Raw genomic sequence first — 18126 nt, 5'->3', positions numbered from 1 at the left:
ACGCGACTTGAGCAGTGGGTGGGCATTACAGGATCTGCTCTCTCATGGTTCCAGTCCTACTTGACTGATCGGAGCTTTTCAGTGCAGCTAGGTGAATTCCCCTCATCTTCAGCCCCTTTGAGTTCTGGGGTTCCCCAAGGCTCCATTCTTGGACCTATTCTTTTTCTTCTATATATGTCACCATTAGGATCAATTTTCAGGAACCATAATATTTTCATTGTTATGCTGATGATGTCCAGATCTACTTTTCTTTAGTATCAAAATCTAACAGCCCTGTACAGTCATTTTCTGACTGCTTAAACGATGTAAAATCTTGGATGACCTCAAACTTTCTGAATCTGAATGAAAATAAGACAGAAATTATTATGTTTGGTTGTAGTCCAGCAGTTTTTTCCTCCTGGCTCCTTGGGCCCTCTTACACCTAACATTCGATCATCAGTAAAAAATCTTGGTGTAATATTTGATGATAGGTTAAAATTCGATCGCCAGGTTAGCTCGGTCGTAAAAAACAGTTTTTACCAGTTAAGAATTTTATCAAAAGTGAAAGGGTATCTGACACGCAGAGATCTGGAGACTGTTATCCATGCTTTTATTAATACAAGATTAGATTACTTCAATTCAATTTTATTTATATAGCACCAAATCATGAATTATGTCATCTCAAGGCACTTTACAAAATCAAGTTCAATCATATTATACAGATTGGTCAAAAATTTCCTATATAAGGAAATACCAGTTGATTGCATCAAAGTCCCGACAAGCAGCATTCACTCCTGGGGAAGCGTAGAGCCACAGGGAGAGTCGTCTGCATTGTACATGGCTTTGCTGCAATCCCTCATACTGAGCAAGCATGAAGCAACAGTGGGAAAAAAAACTTCCCATTAACGGGAAGGAAAACCTCCGGCAGAACCGGGCTCAGTATGAACGGTCATCTGCCTCGACCGACTGGGGTTACAGAAGACAGAGCAGAAACACAACAAGAGAGACAAAAAGCACAGAAGCACACATTGATCCAGTAATCTGTTCTACATTAGATGGTAATAGCGGGTGAGCCGTCTTCTCTGGATGATGTCACATTTAACAGAACGCCAGACCAGGTGTACCTACTATGAAGATAAAAGAGAGAGAACAGAAAGTTAAAGCAGAAAATGACAACACATAATGCATATTTGAAGAACAGTAGAACTCTATAGAGTGAGAAAATTAGATCCTGATATCCTTCAGTAGCCTAAGCCTATAGCAGCAAAACTACAAAGGCAGCCCAGACTAACATGAGCCACTCCAGGCATAAGCTTTGTAAAAAAGGAAAGTTATAAGATTAGTCTTAAAAGTAGACGGGGTGTCTGCCTCACGGACCAAAACTGGGAGTTGGTTCCACAGGAGAGGAGCCTGATAGCTAAAGGATCTGCCTCCTATTCTACTTTTAGAGACTCTAGGAACCACCAGCAGACCTGCAGTCTGAGAGCGAAGTGCTCTGTTAGGAACATATGGGGTAATCAGAGCTCTGATATATGATGGAGCTTGATTATTAAGGGCTTTATACGTAAGAAGGAGAATTTTAAATTCTATTCTTGATTTAACAGGAAGCCAATGAAGGGAAGCTAAAATTGGAGAAATATGATCCCTCTTGTTGATTTTGATCAGAACTCTTGCTGCAGCATTTTGGATCAGCTGAAGACTTTGAACTGCATTTTGTGGACTTCCTGATAGTAAAGAATTACAATAGTCCAGCCTTGAAGTAACAAATGCTTGGACCAGTTTTTCAGCATCACTCCTGGACAGAATGTTTCTAATTTTGGCGATATTCCGGAGGTGAAAAAAGGAAATTACTGGATTACTGTAATTCATTATATGCTGGCTTGGACCACTCACTTTTACACCGTCTGCAGTTGGTACAAAATGCAGCTGCCCGTCTCCTTACTGGCACACGTAAACGTGACCACATATCACCCGTTCTAGCCTCGCTGCAATGGCTTCCGGTTGTTTTTAGAATAGATTTTAAAGTTTTATTGTTTGTTTTTAAAGCTCTTAATGGTCTAGCCCCCCAGTATTTGACTAAGCTTCTCGAAATCCATGTTCCGGCCAGAACACTGAGATCCTCTAATCAGTTGCTACTGCCCATGCCTAAAACCAGACTTAAAACCAAAGGTAACCGCGCCTTTATGGCAGCGGCACCGAGACTGTGGAATAACTTGCCTTGGTATATTCGAACGGCAGGCTCCTTGGAGGTTTTTAAATCCTCTCTAAAAACACATTTCTTTTCCCTGGCTTTTAATAAAGTCTAGGTGGACATTTGGCAAATTATATTTTATTTTAACATTTATTTTATTTAAATTGAAACATTTATCCTATTATATTTTATCTGCATTCAATTTTTCTTTTTGCATTGTGTTTATGTATTTTAGCATTCAGTTTTTATCTTTTATCTGTACAGCACTTTGGTCAACCCCGGTTGTTTTAAATGTGCTTTATAAATAAAGTTTGAGTTGAGTTTTAACTACAGGCGCTGTGTTTCTGTAACCTGACAAAAGCCAGCTGTATGTCGCTCCGCCTAGCTCCACTCACATACATCTGGGACACCGCCGGTAGAAAGTGATTTCTCCAACCAGTTTTATGGTCTGGCCAATCAGGACGCAGGGCTGGCATTTCATAGATGTGACGTAGTGGAGACGTGACCATGACGTGAGACTGTTTTTATAGCAATGGCGGCTCGTTGAGGAAGCAAGCGTTAACATTGATGCTGCTATTTCTTCCGTGTTGTCCAATCTACCTAATATTATTTCATTAAAAGAACATCAGAGAACGCCTCTGAAGGCTTTTGTTGGTGGAAACGATGTTTTTGCCCTTCTCCCGACCAGATTTGGCAAGTTTTGTCCGCTGCAGACGCGGACGCGCCCCGGAGCGGTTAGCGCTAACTATGTTAGGAGGCCTTTAGTCCTCAACGCAGTCGGCCCGGGATCGACTCCGACCCGCGGCGCTTTGCTGCCTGTCTTCCCCCCTCTTCCTGTCAGCTCACTGTCAATAAAACGCATGCCACTAGAGCCGCAAACACATTATTTATTTATTTTTTTTTCCTGCGTCGCTATCATCAGCGTCACGGGTTAGCTTCGTGTGAGTGGTTGAAATAGCACGTCAATAAAGATGACAGACAAGTGGCTTATCCAATCATATGCAAGAATTTTTGATAAGGCCCAGCCTTCAATAAAGGCAATTCCTATGGCGGTGTCCCAGATGTATGTGAGTGGAGCTAGGCGGAGCAACATACAGCTGGCTTTTGTCAGGTTAGTGTTTCTGTGCTTCAACACTCTTACTGCTCATCTCCCTTCTCCAGGGGCTTTTATCGGCGGCCAGCCTTCATAACGGGAACCACTATGTATAATGTCTTTCCACTCGTAGCACAATGTCTCACTTAAAATCAATAGGAGAGTTCGTAGTTGTGTTTCATTCTATTTATTTAACAACACAGAACCGGCAGGTTGCTGGATCACTTTGCGCTTGAATTCTGGTGCGCATAATTAAGTTCCATGTAATTTAGGTGTGCACTTTTAAGGAACTTGTAACATCAGGGGCTTCAGTTCAGACCCGTCATTCCTTCTCTTTCCTCTAAATGAGCCATTAACATTTTTCCAATGTTTATTTCTCATACACATCGCACCAATGGGGGGGGGGGGGAATCCGCCCACCTCACCACCTCAAACCGTATAAAGTGTAAATTATGCAGGTACTAGACGTTACCTAAAAAATTTTGTTTTTTCTAATCACTTAGGAACCAGTTAGGCGCAGAGCTTGAAAAGCTCTGTCTATACTCATCGAATCCTGGCTTGCAATGCATGATAAGTGCTGTATTTCCTATAGGATTCAGCCTTTAAGACTATTAGTGGGCTGAAAGAGAAGCAGAAGGTAATCATTCCATTTGCTCCAGCCACAAACAATACGTGCTCAGAGAACAACTTCAAATTAGCCTTCAGCTTGCGTGATTACATTCTAGAGCTTCCTGCACAATAGAGATTTGTCTGGTAAGGGTAGAAACTGAGTTGACAAACCTGTCACTGTGAAAGGTGATTACACTGGTTATAAACTGTAACAGGCTAGAAGTGCATAGAGCTGAAAAGAGGGAAAACAGCAGTGCTGGATTATGCGTAAAGATGCAATATGAACCCAAGTGTGCTTCAAGTGTTGCAGCTGAGGGGAAGACAGTCAACCAGCCTGATATGTAAAGCTACTTGATTGAATTCAGAGTTTTGTGCAACGACAGAGCATGCGGTTACGTTCTCGCACTGTGTTTTTCGTATGACTAATAAAAACTGAACAGCAGACCTGAGCAAACGAGAGGGAGTGTGCATATGAATCAGGTCTGACAGATACTGGAAAGCAAGACCATGAAAACATTTAAAAACAAACAAAATGTCTTGGCTTTTCCCAATGATCTAACCCACATGCAGAACACACTCAGGAGATCAACAGGTTTTAGAAGGTTTATTGAGGCAAATCCGGAAATGGGAGCTCAGACCAGAGGTAGCAGAGACTCTAGAAAGGAATGGACAGTTAGGGACTGGATGAAGAGGAATATTGTGGAGAAGAATGATTGAGGTCTTACTGGGGTGGAGGAGGAGATCTACCAGGGAGGAATGAGCGTGGTCTGTTCCAGGACACAGGCGAGTCTTCAAATAGATCCAGATCTTGAGAAGGCAGGAGGACTGAAAAACCTGGAGGCTGCCAGCTGGGACTTGAGAACCAGGGAGTCTTCTGGAAGATTTGCAGGCAGGTTTGGTCGCTGGGAAACTGAGCCAGAACAGAATCAGGAGTGCGCAGGTTAGAATCTGGAGAACAGAGCACAAGGCTGTCAGAGTCAGAACTCAGGTATATTTAACAGTAGTGATGGGTCCGGCAACACTGATGCGTAGGCGCATGCGTTGAATTCATAGAGCAAAACCCATGTCAATCCACGTATCGCTATAAAGGAAGTCACGTGCCGATACAGGAACTGTTTTGAACTAATTGACGTGCCAAACTGCATTTATTAGGAAGGGAATCTATCAACGGGATGCATCTGCCAAAAGAATCTAGGATCTTTCGCGGTTCAACAAATTCATCAACAATTATGAAGCTTCCTCAAGCAAAAAGAAAGGTTTCCGCTGTGTGGGATCATTTTAAACTCATATCGGAAAATAAGGTATTTGTTTTAATTTTCTTGTTTCATCCTGTTCCTCTCATAGTTTCACTAGATCTATCTGAATTTAAATTAATTTCAAAGTGACTCTTAGTTTACTGTTTCTATTATTTTTTGCATGTTAAAGTTGCATATGTGCAACAGAGCTTTCTTATTTGAACAAAAGCACCTCCCCAATGCTGAGACATTATAGGGCCAAGCATGAGAATGAAGTCCCAGATACACCATGATAAACTCACGTATACAGCCATTTTACAACTTACTCACAGCTGCTTTGTTGATAATTCCTTCTAATTTATTCTTTAACTCACTTTCAACCATCAAGCTTCCAGGAAGCAGATGCTGGATGAGGCTCTGCTGAATTTCACCCTGAAGGATTGCCAACCCCTCACCATTGTGGAGAATGAAGGGTTCAGGGAACTGGTTCAGGTCCTTCAGCCCTCATATGGTTTGCTACTCAAAAAGGTTTGTGTGGAAATTATTTAAAGTAGTAGTTTATTTATCCAATTTGTTTCATCTTTAATTTAAATTTATTGATTTCCTTTCGGTTTGACTTGGTGCGGTTTTCAGACCATCAAACAAATGTTGGCCAAAAAGTACAAGGAGGAATGGGAACCAGTGAAAATGGAAGGACAGCAAGCTGTGGCAGTATAGTGTTCTGCCGCAGAGTGTAGCAACTCCGGTTAAACACCAAGGTAAACCACAGTCAATGAATACAGGAGTACAGGTAGAGATGAATTTTTACTCTCTGCTACTTCAATTGACAAACAGTGAAAAGACGTTTCTCGAACAACATGAATGGCTGTGGACAAGACTTAAGCATGAACAGCGTGTCGGTTTTTCCCTCTAAACAATCAGGAAATGCCCCCAAACACGAAGACTTCACCAGCAAGACGACCTTCAGAATAAAATCATCTCAAATAACCTCACTCTTTTATACAACTACTTGTGACCCAAACACACAGGTCAGCTGAAAGCTTTGCTAAGTCCCAGGACAACACAGTCTTTTTGGGGCCCCCCTCTACACCTGCCGCCACCACACACACACACACACACACACACACACACACACACACCAAAAAAAGTCAACTGAACTGTATACTTCATGCCCTGGGAATCTCTGTATTTTATATTGGATATTTTCAAAATATGGCCTTTTATGACCTGTTGTATATTAGCCAGTCCCTAACAAATTTTTCCCTTCCATTGCAGGAGGTAGAATATGTTAGATACTTTGGGAATTCTCTGCCCTCTGAATTAATTTGCCATCTCTGAGAAAGGCTTCCTTTTTGCCATTAAACGCACAATATTCATTGGATCAGAATCAGTCATTTTTGTTGGCCATATCATTGAATTATTGGATCATTGAAATTAACGGTGTGTTCTGTCTCTGAGCCACTATGCTCAGACTATCCAATCGGGCAGTAAGCCCCTCCACCTGCACTGACTCTGTTATCGCTAGGGATGGCTCGCTCTGTCTCACACACCCAATCCCTCCCACCCACCCCCTCAGCTGGCTCTACTGCTCTGCTCTGTCTTTCTAATTGTACCTGGACCCCTGCCCTCTCTCTGTTTTCTGCTCTTTTGGCGCTAAGCTTAAGTATTTCTGTAAAAGAAAACGTGTTTCCAACTTACACTAGCTAGCAGATGCTATACTTTAAAATCACATTGATAAACGCATTGCTTCTCACCTGGCTCTGCATTTCCGTCCCTAGACCATCCTCAGTTTAAAAAAAATATTTACTCATAAAATCCCTCAAGCCTTTGGTGTCATCTTCTCTTTTCTCTTTTCTTTTCTGTGCACCTGTGATTCTTAGTTTGCAGCGGAACAAACTTTCAAAGTTGCAGCCAGCCGTTGTCCTAATGGTCAAACCATTTTATGTTGGGGTGGGGGAATTCTAATGACCCCTTATTTCAAGAAAACATATTGCATATACCTAATGCAGAAATATATATATTTAGTTACTCTGATATTAAATATTTTTCACACACATATTTTCTGAAAAATTACTTCTGCCTGTATTTTAATGGTCAGAGAGTCAGTTTTGCGCCCCCCCTGTATTTTAATGGTCAGAGTGTCAGTTTTGGGCTCCCCCTCTGTCCTGGGCCTGGGACAATTGACCGGTTTGTCCCTCCCCCCCACTCCCCTCGGGGGACATGTCAGCATCTGTTAGTATGGATGCTTACCTCTTACCTGTCACTATATTAATGAAAATTTGCAGCGTTGTACATCTGTGTTTGGTGTGCAATACTTTCCACAAAGTCACACTGCTGACAATTTGGCCCAATAAAAAGGGCCATGATGGGGGACGGCTATAACCAATAAAATTAAGTGTCTTGTGACGACGCAGCACCAAACATGATTGCGTGCGCTTGACAGCTCCAAATTCGGCACTCAATTTGTATTGCACATAGTCTCAATTTATTAGTTAGAAAATCATGTGATCAGATTCCCACTCTTACATCCATCAGACACAAAGCCAGGCACATTGTCACATACTTCAGATCAAGCACTACAGCCAAGGAGAAACTTGCTCAAGTGCAGCAACAGATGAGACCACCAACCCTGAAACTTATCAATGAAGTGCCAACACCCTGGAACATATGAAATGCTGTCAAGGTTACACGATGAAAAGGAAGCAGTGTGGGTATCTCTGGCCTCTCTAAAAACAGATTTGACTCCACTTACCGCTGATGAGTTTATAATCATAGGAGAAACACTTCTCCACTACAGTGGAGTTGTCTGCAGAGAGGTGAGTGTCAGGGTTAAAGGTCATCCCAATGATAAAAATGCTCTATATGGCACTAGAATGTAATGCAGGCATGCCCAAGTCTGGCCCCTGGGCCTAATCCGGCCCGCGTCCAAATTTTCACTGGCCCGAAGCATCCTGTCATAAAATCAATAATATGTGGCCCTCCAGCATAGGGGCCACATATTTTTGTGGTCCATATGCTGGCCACAAAGATGTGAGAATTTTTATTGATGGCTAATTTCAATATATTAGTGTATGGAAGTGCATTCCATTCACCTAAGAAAAACCTATCTCATAATTACGAGATCATGATCTCGTAACGTTATGATGCAAATTTCCAAGGGGATTGCCGATATTTTCTCCAAATGCATTCTGGATAAAACTCATCACCACCAACCGCTTTTATTAAAGGGCCCGGTCATTTGCCCTGCCCCCAGCCCCACTCTGACTTATTCGGCTAGTTACTGTGTTAGTGTGAGAGTAAAATAAATTGTCAGAAAATTGTCATTGGAAAATGAATAACAGGGCACTTTTTAATGAAACTTTACGGTAAACTTCCTATCCCCTGTCCTGCTCTGTGACCAATGAGCTAACAGCATATTCGCACTCCAGCATAAAGAATATTTTGAGCCCATTGCGAAAATGGCAACTAGACAATGAGGGCAGCTGTTTCAAGGACAAGTGGAAATCTGAGTACTTTTTCACTGAGATTCGAAACAACTGTGTCTGCCTAATTTGCTAAGAGACTGTGGCTGTTTTCAAAGAATCTAATATCAAGAGGCACTACCAGATGAAACATGTTAACTACGACAAGTTAACCGCGAACGAACGCACCGAAAATCTGAAGCAACTGGAAGCCGCTTTGACAGGACAGTGAAATTTTTTCACTAGAGCCCGTGAATCAAATGAAAATTCTACAAAGGCGAGTTACGAGGTGGCAATGCTAATTGCCAAGCGCTGCAAACCTTTCACTGAGGGTGAATTTATTAAAGACTGCGTGATGCAAATGGTGGAGAGAATTTGTCCTGAGAAAAAGGATGACTTTGCCAATGTTAGCCTGGGTCGTAGCACTGTGGAATGGAGGATTGAAGAAATTTCATCTGATATCAAGAGACAGTTAGAGGCAAAAGGAGAGGAGTTTGTCTTTTTTTCGTTAGCCTGCATCGAAAGCACAGATGCGTCCTTTAATGACACCACTCAGTTACTAATTTTTTTGAGAGGACTGGACAATTAAATGAATGTGAGTGAAGAGCTTCTTGACCTTCAGAGCCTTAAGGACCAAAGGAGAGGAATAGATTTGTCCGCTTCTGTTTGTTTTACAGTAAATGACATGAAACTACAGTGGAATAAAAAAACAGGTTCCAAGAGATTCAGACATTTTGCGAAGAAAACGCTGAGCTTGTTTGGCTCGACATACTTGTGCGAGAAGACATTTTCAGTTATGAACATTAACAAGAACCGTGTGAGGACAACACTAAGGCTACGTTCACACTGCGGCCTTGATGTTCAATTCCGATTTTTTTGTGAAATCGGATTTTTTGCGTGTCCGTTCACATTTCCAACTATATGCGACTTGTTTGTGATCTCCTGTGTGAACTGCATTTACACACCTAAGTGTATGAATGTGATGACGTCATTCGTAGCGAGCATGCTCATTGTTTGCGGAAGTAAACATGGATTGTGATGCTGCAGCGTATCTTGCGTTCTATACGTTATTCTCCAAACGGAGTCAGCACATTACCAACACAATCTTTTTGTCTCCCGACAGGAGCTACAGCGACGTCCTGGAATCCATCGACAACAAGCTTACCAGTCTGAATGCTCGCCTCGCTTTGGTAGAGGTTCTCCATAAAGAGTCTCAGGCCCTGAGGGAGTCGGTGGAATTTAGCCAAGCCCAGCTAGCTTCCATCGCCGCAGAGAACAAGGCGCTGAGGGGGAAAGTTACGGAGCTCACCAAGGGGATGATGCAGCTGTCTGGCGAAAATAAGAAGATGAAAGAATCCATTCTGGACATACAGTTGCAAAGTATGAGAGATAACCTCGTCTTTGCAGGCATCCTGGAGCAGCAGGAGGAGGATCCCGAGGTGGCAATCCGTGAGTTTCTCCAGCAGAAGCTGAAAATCCCGACGGATCAGGTAAAAAACATCACCTTTCATCGGGTCCACTGGCTCGGAGGTAAGAAACCCGATAAAATAAAATCTGTCCTCGTCTGATTGTAGCTAAATTTGAGCATTATAAACAAAAAGTGTATGTTAAAAGTCAGGGCAGAGAGCTGAGAGGAACGGATTTCAGTGTTAATGACCAGTTTCCTAAGGAAATCCTAGATCGTAGGCGAGTGTTATTTCCAATCAGGAAAGAATACATTACTGAAGGCGTCAGAGCGACCGTAGCAGTTGACAAACTTTATATTAATGATCAGTTGTTCAGGGATCAGAAGATCACTCCTTGGCTTTATTAGATGCACAACAGGTGGATTCAAAGCATGTCACACTTGGGGGAAAAAAAAGGTGCATAGATCAGAACATGGTGATAAATGAAATAAATGCACAGCTCAAGTGCACGTTGGCACGGTATGGTTGTTAGTCACGGTTGGGTACACGAGGCATGGGCTGTGGTTCTTCCTCTTTCATCTTTTCTCACTCTTTGCACTCCCTTAATTCTCTGTCTTTCTTTATATTATTCGTCTGCTTCTTTCCTGCTGACCAGACAATCACAAGCACGTCAGATGATGCTACCAGGGTCTATAACTATTTTTCGGAGGACATGCACTTTTCAACTTCTCACTTTCACCTATGATGAATGTAAAGTTTGTGACATGGAATGTGCATGGAGCTGGCACCAGAGAGAAAAAGTTAAAGATCTTTAACCAGCTTACAAGATTAAAGGTAGATGTTGTCTTATTGCAAGAAACCCATAAATCAGCTGCAACTGCAAGTGATCTTAACTCACCTGAGTTCCCTAATGTGTTTGCTGCCTGCTATAACTCTAGACAGAGAGGAGTAGCAATTTTAATCTACAAAAACGTTCATCAACGTCCAAATGTTGATGAACCCTCATTCTTCCACAAACTAATCCACGCACTTTCAAAACACGGGGATTGTTCTCTAATTATTGGGGGTGACCTCAACCTTGGTCTAAATGAGGAAATAGACAGGTTGAATACAACAGGGGCTCAGCGCAGTTGGCAGTCATTAAATGTAGTCAAACAATACATGAGTGATTTTGGTCTTTGCGATGCATGGCGTTCTCTTCATCCTAATAGTAAGGAATATACTTTTTTTCAAATGTCCACCACTTTCATTCTCGTTTGGACTATTTCTTAATCAGCAGCTCGCTGCTGTCGGACATTTCAGAGGCTGTAGCCGTGTCTCAATTCGCAGGCTGCGTCCTTCAAAGGACGCATTTTAAGGCCAGTGACGTCACAACGATGCGCGGAGGCTGTCCCATTTGGCAAAAATTCTGAGGATGCTTAAAATGCAGCCTTCGAATGTGTCCTCCTTTTCCACGAATTCTGAGGATGCACCGCTACCATCCTTAGTGGCCTCGCCTGCCATAAGATTTCCCGAGGTGCTTTGCACGCTTTTTTAGTGATAGTGAAAGTAGTGATTTAAGTCAGTTATTTACAGGGTTTGTACACATTTAACTATTCAATTCAAATTACTAAAGTTACAAACATAAGCTTATATCAAGTCTTACAAATAAATATAGAATTTTATATTTAAATATATTCGTCAATCTGCTGACAAGCATTTGTTTAATAACTGGTATATTATGATCATTAGCAGGCCCGTGGGTGAAAATAATAGCAGGTAAATGTTACCTCCCCACTGCGCTCTCCCAGCCTGAGAAAAATTTGTCGCCGGTTTTGCTGCCGCCGAAGCCGTCTAAACCAACTCTCCTCCTCCAATAACAAGTAAATAAAAAAATTAAAATTAAAATTTCCAGATCCATTTTTTTGTCGTCTGTTTTTCCCAGGCTTGGGGTAGACATGATGATGTCGTGTCACAACCAGGAAGTGCTCCAAAGGCTAGACCGTCCCATTGACCAACAGTTGAGGATCCTCCGGAGCATCCTCCGATGGCTGGGTCCTTCGAAGGACGCAGCCTGCGAATTGAGACACAGCTTGTGTCTCAAAGAGTTCTGATGAAAATCAACAAGAGGGATCATATTTCTCCAATTTTAGCTTCCCTTCATTGGCTTCCTGTTAAATCAAGAATAGAATATAAAATTCTCCTTCTAACGTATAAAGCCCTTAATAATCAAGCTCCATCATATATCAGAGCTCTGATTACCCCGTATGTTCCTAACAGAGCACTTCGCTCTCAGACTGCAGGTCTGCTGGTGGTTCCTAGAGTCTCTAAAAGTAGAATGGGAGGCAGATCCTTTAGCTATCAGGCTCCTCTCCTGTGGAACCAACTCCCAGTTTTGGTCCGTGAGGCAGACACCCTATCTATTTTTAAGACTAATGTTAAAACTTTCCTTTTTGACAAAGCTTATAGTTAGAGTGGCTCATACCCTGAGCTACCTCTATAGTTGTGCTGTGATAGGCCTAGGCTGCTGGAGGACATCAGGGTCTAATTTTCTCACTCTACTGATTTGTACTGTTCTTCAGTTTTGCATTGTATTACATTGAAATGACTGTCGTCATTTCAGCTTTTAACTTTTTGCTCTCTCTCTTTTTCTTCATAGTAGGTACACCTGGTCTGGCGTTCTGTTAACTGTGACATCATACAGAGAAGACGGCTCACCCGCTACTACCATCTAATGTAGAACAGATTACTAGATCAATGTGTGCTTCTGTGCTTTTTTGTCTCTCTTGTTGTGTTTCTGCTCTGTCTTCTGTAACCCCAGTCGGTCGAGGCAGATGACCGTTCATACTGAGCCCGGTTCTGCCGGAGGTTTTCCTTCCCGTTAATGGGGAGTTTTTCTTCCCACTGTCGCTTCATGCTTGCTCAGTATGAGGGATTGCAGCAAAGCCATGTACAATGCAGACGACTCTCCTTGTGGCTCTACGGTTCCCCAGGAGTGAATGCTGCTTGTCGGGACTTTGATGCAATCAACTGGTTTCCTTATATAGGACATTTTTGACCTATCTGTATAATCTGACCCAATCTGTATAATATGATTGAACTTGACTTTGTAAAGTGCCTTGAGATGACATGTTTCATGATTTGGCGCTATATAAATAAAATTGAATTGAATTGAATTGAAAGTGAGATGAGAAAAAGAGTATATTAAATGATAACGGGGGAATGATAGAATTATTATTACTATGTCTACATATTTTATGTTATTTACTATTTTCATTTCGTTTATCATATATATTTACTCTTTACTACTAAGAAGTTTTAAGGTTTTAGATCTCTCTCTTATATTTGCAGAAGGCCTGCAGAAAGCAGAGAAATATGTTGTGACTATGATAAGTGTTTTTATGAACTCTATTCAGACATCTGTGTGAACTGCTTGTTTTTATCTGGAAGGTCACAGTTATTTTGCTTATCCCTACCCCTTAGATTCAAAATGGAACCAGGAATTCCCTTTCCTAATAAATAGAGAGGGGGCGACGGATTTGCTTCAGATCGGATTTGGACATCTGTATTAAGCATCTCCGTTCGATCTCCTTGCAAGATTATTTGAAAACCAATCTCATTGTTGTCTCTCCTTCTTGTGTTGTTAATGAAAGTTTTAGGTGTTTGAACCTGACAATAACATTATTGTTATTATTATTATTATATTATTTAATTGTAATAACGAAATAAAAACCACAAAACCCAAAAGGTCAACAGTTTCATGATACATCAAGCTTAGGGACTGGCTAATATACAGCAGGTCAAAAAAGGCCATGGTGTGGCTGCTGTTCTCTTATGAAGAAAAGATCAACTAGTGCACTAAATTCAATAGATGGGTTGAAAATATCCAGTATAAAATAAGATAAGTGTTACAACACTTTTGTTCATATGGCAGCAGAACATTAAAATAAAAGTGCTCTTTACACTACTTTTGTATTCATTCTTGGAGTTTGCGCATACAATGCGATTAATCATGATTAATCAGGCAAATTATGCGATTAATGGCGATTAAAAATTTTAATCGTTGCCCAGCCCTAGTATATATATATATATATATATATATATATATATATATATATATATATATATATATATATATATATATATATATGTATATATATATATATGTGTATGTATATATATATATATATATATATATATATATATATATGTATATATATTTGTGTGTGTGTGTATATGTGTATGTGCTATGAATATAAGGATCAATTTGTTAAATCTAAACATTGTGGTCTTCATTATTTCATAAAACCATGTCACATGTGAAACTTTAGGAACAGACTTTTTGGGGGAGTATTAAAGAGGTAAAATTACTAATATGAGAAAAAAAAGACCTAGGACAATAAAGTAAAAAACAAACAAACACAAAAGTGGTAATGTTATGAGAAAAAACGTCATATTATGAGAATTAAGAGGGAACATTTCCAGAATAGTCACATTTTGCAGAGTTATTTCACTCCTGGAGTAATAGGGCCAGGTTAGATTATTTTAATTATTTATTCTTTACGGGAATACATTCAGGAAAATGAAGCTAAAGGGATATGAAAATAAACTTGTGATATTACAAAAATAAAAATATTATGAATACAAAGTATATACTGAGTTTAAGGGGCTGAGTAACTGCAGATTTGCCACATTTAACATGACAGACGCTCTGACGCATCACAGCATAGGCAGAACCTGCCCAACGACGCGTCTACGTATATGATGTCTATGTGCAGGGGTACGAGGCACTTTATTGCAGACGAAAGAACAATATTGGATTTTGAGAGCACAAAAAGTAATCAAGAAGGTGGTGTCAAGATGTGTACTTTGTAAAAATTTCAAAGCAAGGGCTGGGCAACAGACAACTGCACCGCTACCCAAGGACAGAATAACTGAGTCACCGCCATTTGAGATCATAGGTGTGGACTTTGCAAGGCCACTCTATGCAAAGGCACAGAACTCCATGACAAAGGCTTACATAGCGCTGTTCACTTGCGCTGTAAAGAGATCTGTGCACTTAGAACTAGTCTCAGACCTATCAACAGAGAAGTTTCTGCTGGCACTGAAAAGATTTGTCTCAAGTAGAGGAATATGCAAGGTGATCTAGTCAGATAATGCCAAGACATTCAAGAGAGCCGATCAGGATCTGAAGGAACTCTGGAAAGGCATCAAAGATCCACAGCTACAATAATTCTTCTCAGAGAAAGGCATCACCTAGCGGTCCATCGCTGATAGAGCTGCCTGGTGGGGGGATTCTGGAAAAGGCTTGTAAGGTCAGTCAAAATATTTATCAGAAAGGCAAGGCAAATTTATTTGTATAGCACAATTCAGTACAGAGACAATGCAAAGTGCTTTACATGATTAAAATATAGGAAAATAACACAGAATAAAAGCAAGTAGGAATAAAATGTGGAAACAAAATAGAACATTAAAAACAGTTGGACAAAAAAAGTTGAAACTAATGATGTTTTAGTAGAACAGTTTAACTAGAGCAGTCGAACGCAGTCCTAAACAAATGTGTTTTTAATCTTGATTTAAAGGAACTCAGGCTTTCTGCACTTTTACAATTTTCTGGGAGTTTGTTCCAGATCAGTAGACCATAGGAACTAAATGCTGCTTCTCCGTGTTTGGTTCTGGTTCTAGGTATGCAGAGCAGGCTGGAGCCAGAAGACCTGAGTGGTCTGGAGGGTTAATACACTGATAACAAGTCTGTAATGTATTTAGGTGCTAAGCCATTCAGAGATTTATAGACTAACAGAAGTATTTTAAAGTCTATTCTCTGAGGTACAGGGAGCCAGTGTAATGACTTTAGAACTGTTGTAATGTGCTCTACTTTCTAAGTCTTAGTGAGGACGCGGGCAGCAGCGTTCTGGATCAGCTGTAGCTGTCTGATCCACTTTTTAGGCAGTGGTTCCTAGCTGAAGCGACTGAAGCTGTGTGCTAACTTTTGATCTCTCCTCTATTGGTCCAAAGATTATTACTTCAGTTTTGTTTTTATTCAATTGGAGACATTTTTGCACTGATTTCGTATAGGCATTTACTCAGTGCCTGAATTGGAATTGTGTGTCGTCTGCATAGTTATGGTAGCTGATGTTGTTTTTTTATTATCTGAGCAAGAGAGAGCATGTAGATATTGAAGAGGAGGGGACCCAGAATGGACCCTTGGGGAACCCCACATGTGATTTTTGTCATCTCTGATGTAAAGTTACCTACTGATACAAAAAGTTCCTGTCCTTTAAGTAGGATTTAAACCAGTTGAGAGCTGTACCAGAGAGGCCGACCCAGTTCTCCAGGTGTTCTAACAGAATGGAGTGATTGACAGTATCGAATGCTGCACTGAGGTCCAATAGAACCAGCACGGTGGTTCTTCCATACTGATAAAGGGGAGGTTTGAGATGGGCCTGTGGTTCTGGAGTAGTAGTTTGTCTAAGTTGTTCTTTTTCAGCAGTGGTTTGATATTTGCTGTTTTTAGGGAATGGGGGAAAACACCTGAAAGAAGGGAGGTGTTTATTATCCGAGTCAAATCAGATGCTATGACAGGCAAAACATTCTTAAAGAAATCTGTGGGTAGAACATCAAGGCAGCAGGAAGAGGAACTTAGCTGCTGAATGATCTCCTCTAATCTTTTGTAATTTATTTGGCTGAATTGGGACATTTTGTCAGGATAAGTCCCAGTTGGAGATAGCTTTGGTTCTGGAGTTGATATGGATGTATAGACTGATCCTCTAATTTTTAGGATTTTCTCAGTAAAGAAGTTAGCAAATTCATTGCAGGCCCTGGTGGAGTGGAGTTCAGAAGTAACGGACACAAGAGAATTTGTTAACCTGTCGACTGTGGCAAATAAGGCACGAGCATTATTAATCTCAGAGAAGAAAGATTCCCTTGCATTTTTCAATTGTAAGTTATATCTGTAAAGTCTCTCTTTATAGATATCATGGTGAACCTGAAGTCTGTTCTTTCTCCACCTGCGTTCAGCTTTTCGACACTCCCTTTTTTCGACATATCCCTTTCTAAATGAGTCACTAAAAATTATGCATTCAAAGGTAACAGAAAAGTGATCAGATAGGGAAACATCAGTTACATTGACTTTAGAAATCTTTAGACCTTTAGTGATAATCGAGTCTAAAAAATGTCCCTGTCTGTGTGTTGGCTATTTAACATGCTGAGTTAAACCAAAGTTTCTAAGTGTGTCAGACAGTTCTTTTGCATTTCTGTCTTCAGGGTTGTCTTCGTGAAAGTTGAAGTCTCCCACAATAATTAAACAGTCATAATCAACACATGTCACAGACAGGAGATCACTAAAACCATTAAAAAAGTTTGATGTCGACTTAGGAGGCCTGTAAACATTCAGAAACATAGTTCGTATCGGGCTCTTTACCTAGAGAGCCAAATGTTCAAAAGAGTCGAATTTTCCCAAAAACACCTTTTTACACTTTAATTCAATTCAATTCAATTCAATTTTATTTATATAGCGCCAATTCATGAAACATGTCATCTCGAGGCACTTTACAAAGTCAAAATCAGTCAGATTATACAGATTGGTCAAAAATTTCCTATATAAGGGAACCAGTTGATTGCTTCAAAGTCCCAACAAGCAGCATTCACTCCTGAAGAAGCGTAGAGCTACAGGAAGAGTCGTCTGCATTGTCCATGGCTTTGCAGCAATCCCTCATACTGAGCAAGCATGAAGCGACAGTGGAAAGAAAAACCACCCATTAGCGGGAAGGAAAAACCTCCAGCAGAACCGGGCTCAGTATGAACGGTCATCTGCCTCGACCGACTGGGGGTTACAGAAGACAGAGCAGAGACACAACAAGACAGACAAAAAAGCACAGAAGCACACATTGATCCAGTAATCTGTTCTACATTAGATGGTAATAGCGGGTGAGCCGTCTTCTCTGGATGAATTCACAGTTTAACAGAACGTCAGACCAGGTGTGCCTACTATGAAGAAAAAGAGAGAGAGCAAAAAGTTAAAAGCTGAAATGACGACAGTCATTTCAATGTAATACAATGCAAAACTGGAGAACAGTAGACTGAAGAACAGTAGAAATCAGTAGAGTGAGAAAATTAGACCCTGATGTCCTCCAGTAGCCTATCACAGCACAACTATAGAGGTAGCTCAGAGTAA

General features: G+C 40.8%; 1 protein-coding gene across 1 annotated transcript in view; it reads left to right on the top strand.

The window, feature by feature from the left end:
• rcor3 (REST corepressor 3) overlaps window positions 1-10069 on the top strand; it is a 143081-nt gene extending 133012 nt beyond the window's left edge. Inside the window, exon 10 of the mRNA XM_036134219.1 lies at window positions 9692-10069. Coding sequence (XP_035990112.1) covers window positions 9692-9775 — 84 coding nt within the window. The 3' untranslated portion in view covers window positions 9776-10069. The remainder of the gene's footprint in view (window positions 1-9691) is intronic.
• The last annotated feature ends 8057 nt before the right edge of the window (window positions 10070-18126 follow it).

The sequence above is a fragment of the Fundulus heteroclitus genome, unplaced genomic scaffold, assembly GCF_011125445.2.
Source record: "Fundulus heteroclitus isolate FHET01 unplaced genomic scaffold, MU-UCD_Fhet_4.1 scaffold_77, whole genome shotgun sequence".
NCBI lineage: Eukaryota > Metazoa > Chordata > Actinopteri > Cyprinodontiformes > Fundulidae > Fundulus > Fundulus heteroclitus.
Note: the sequence above shows the minus strand (reverse complement) of the source record. Positions and strands in the feature narration are given on the sequence as shown.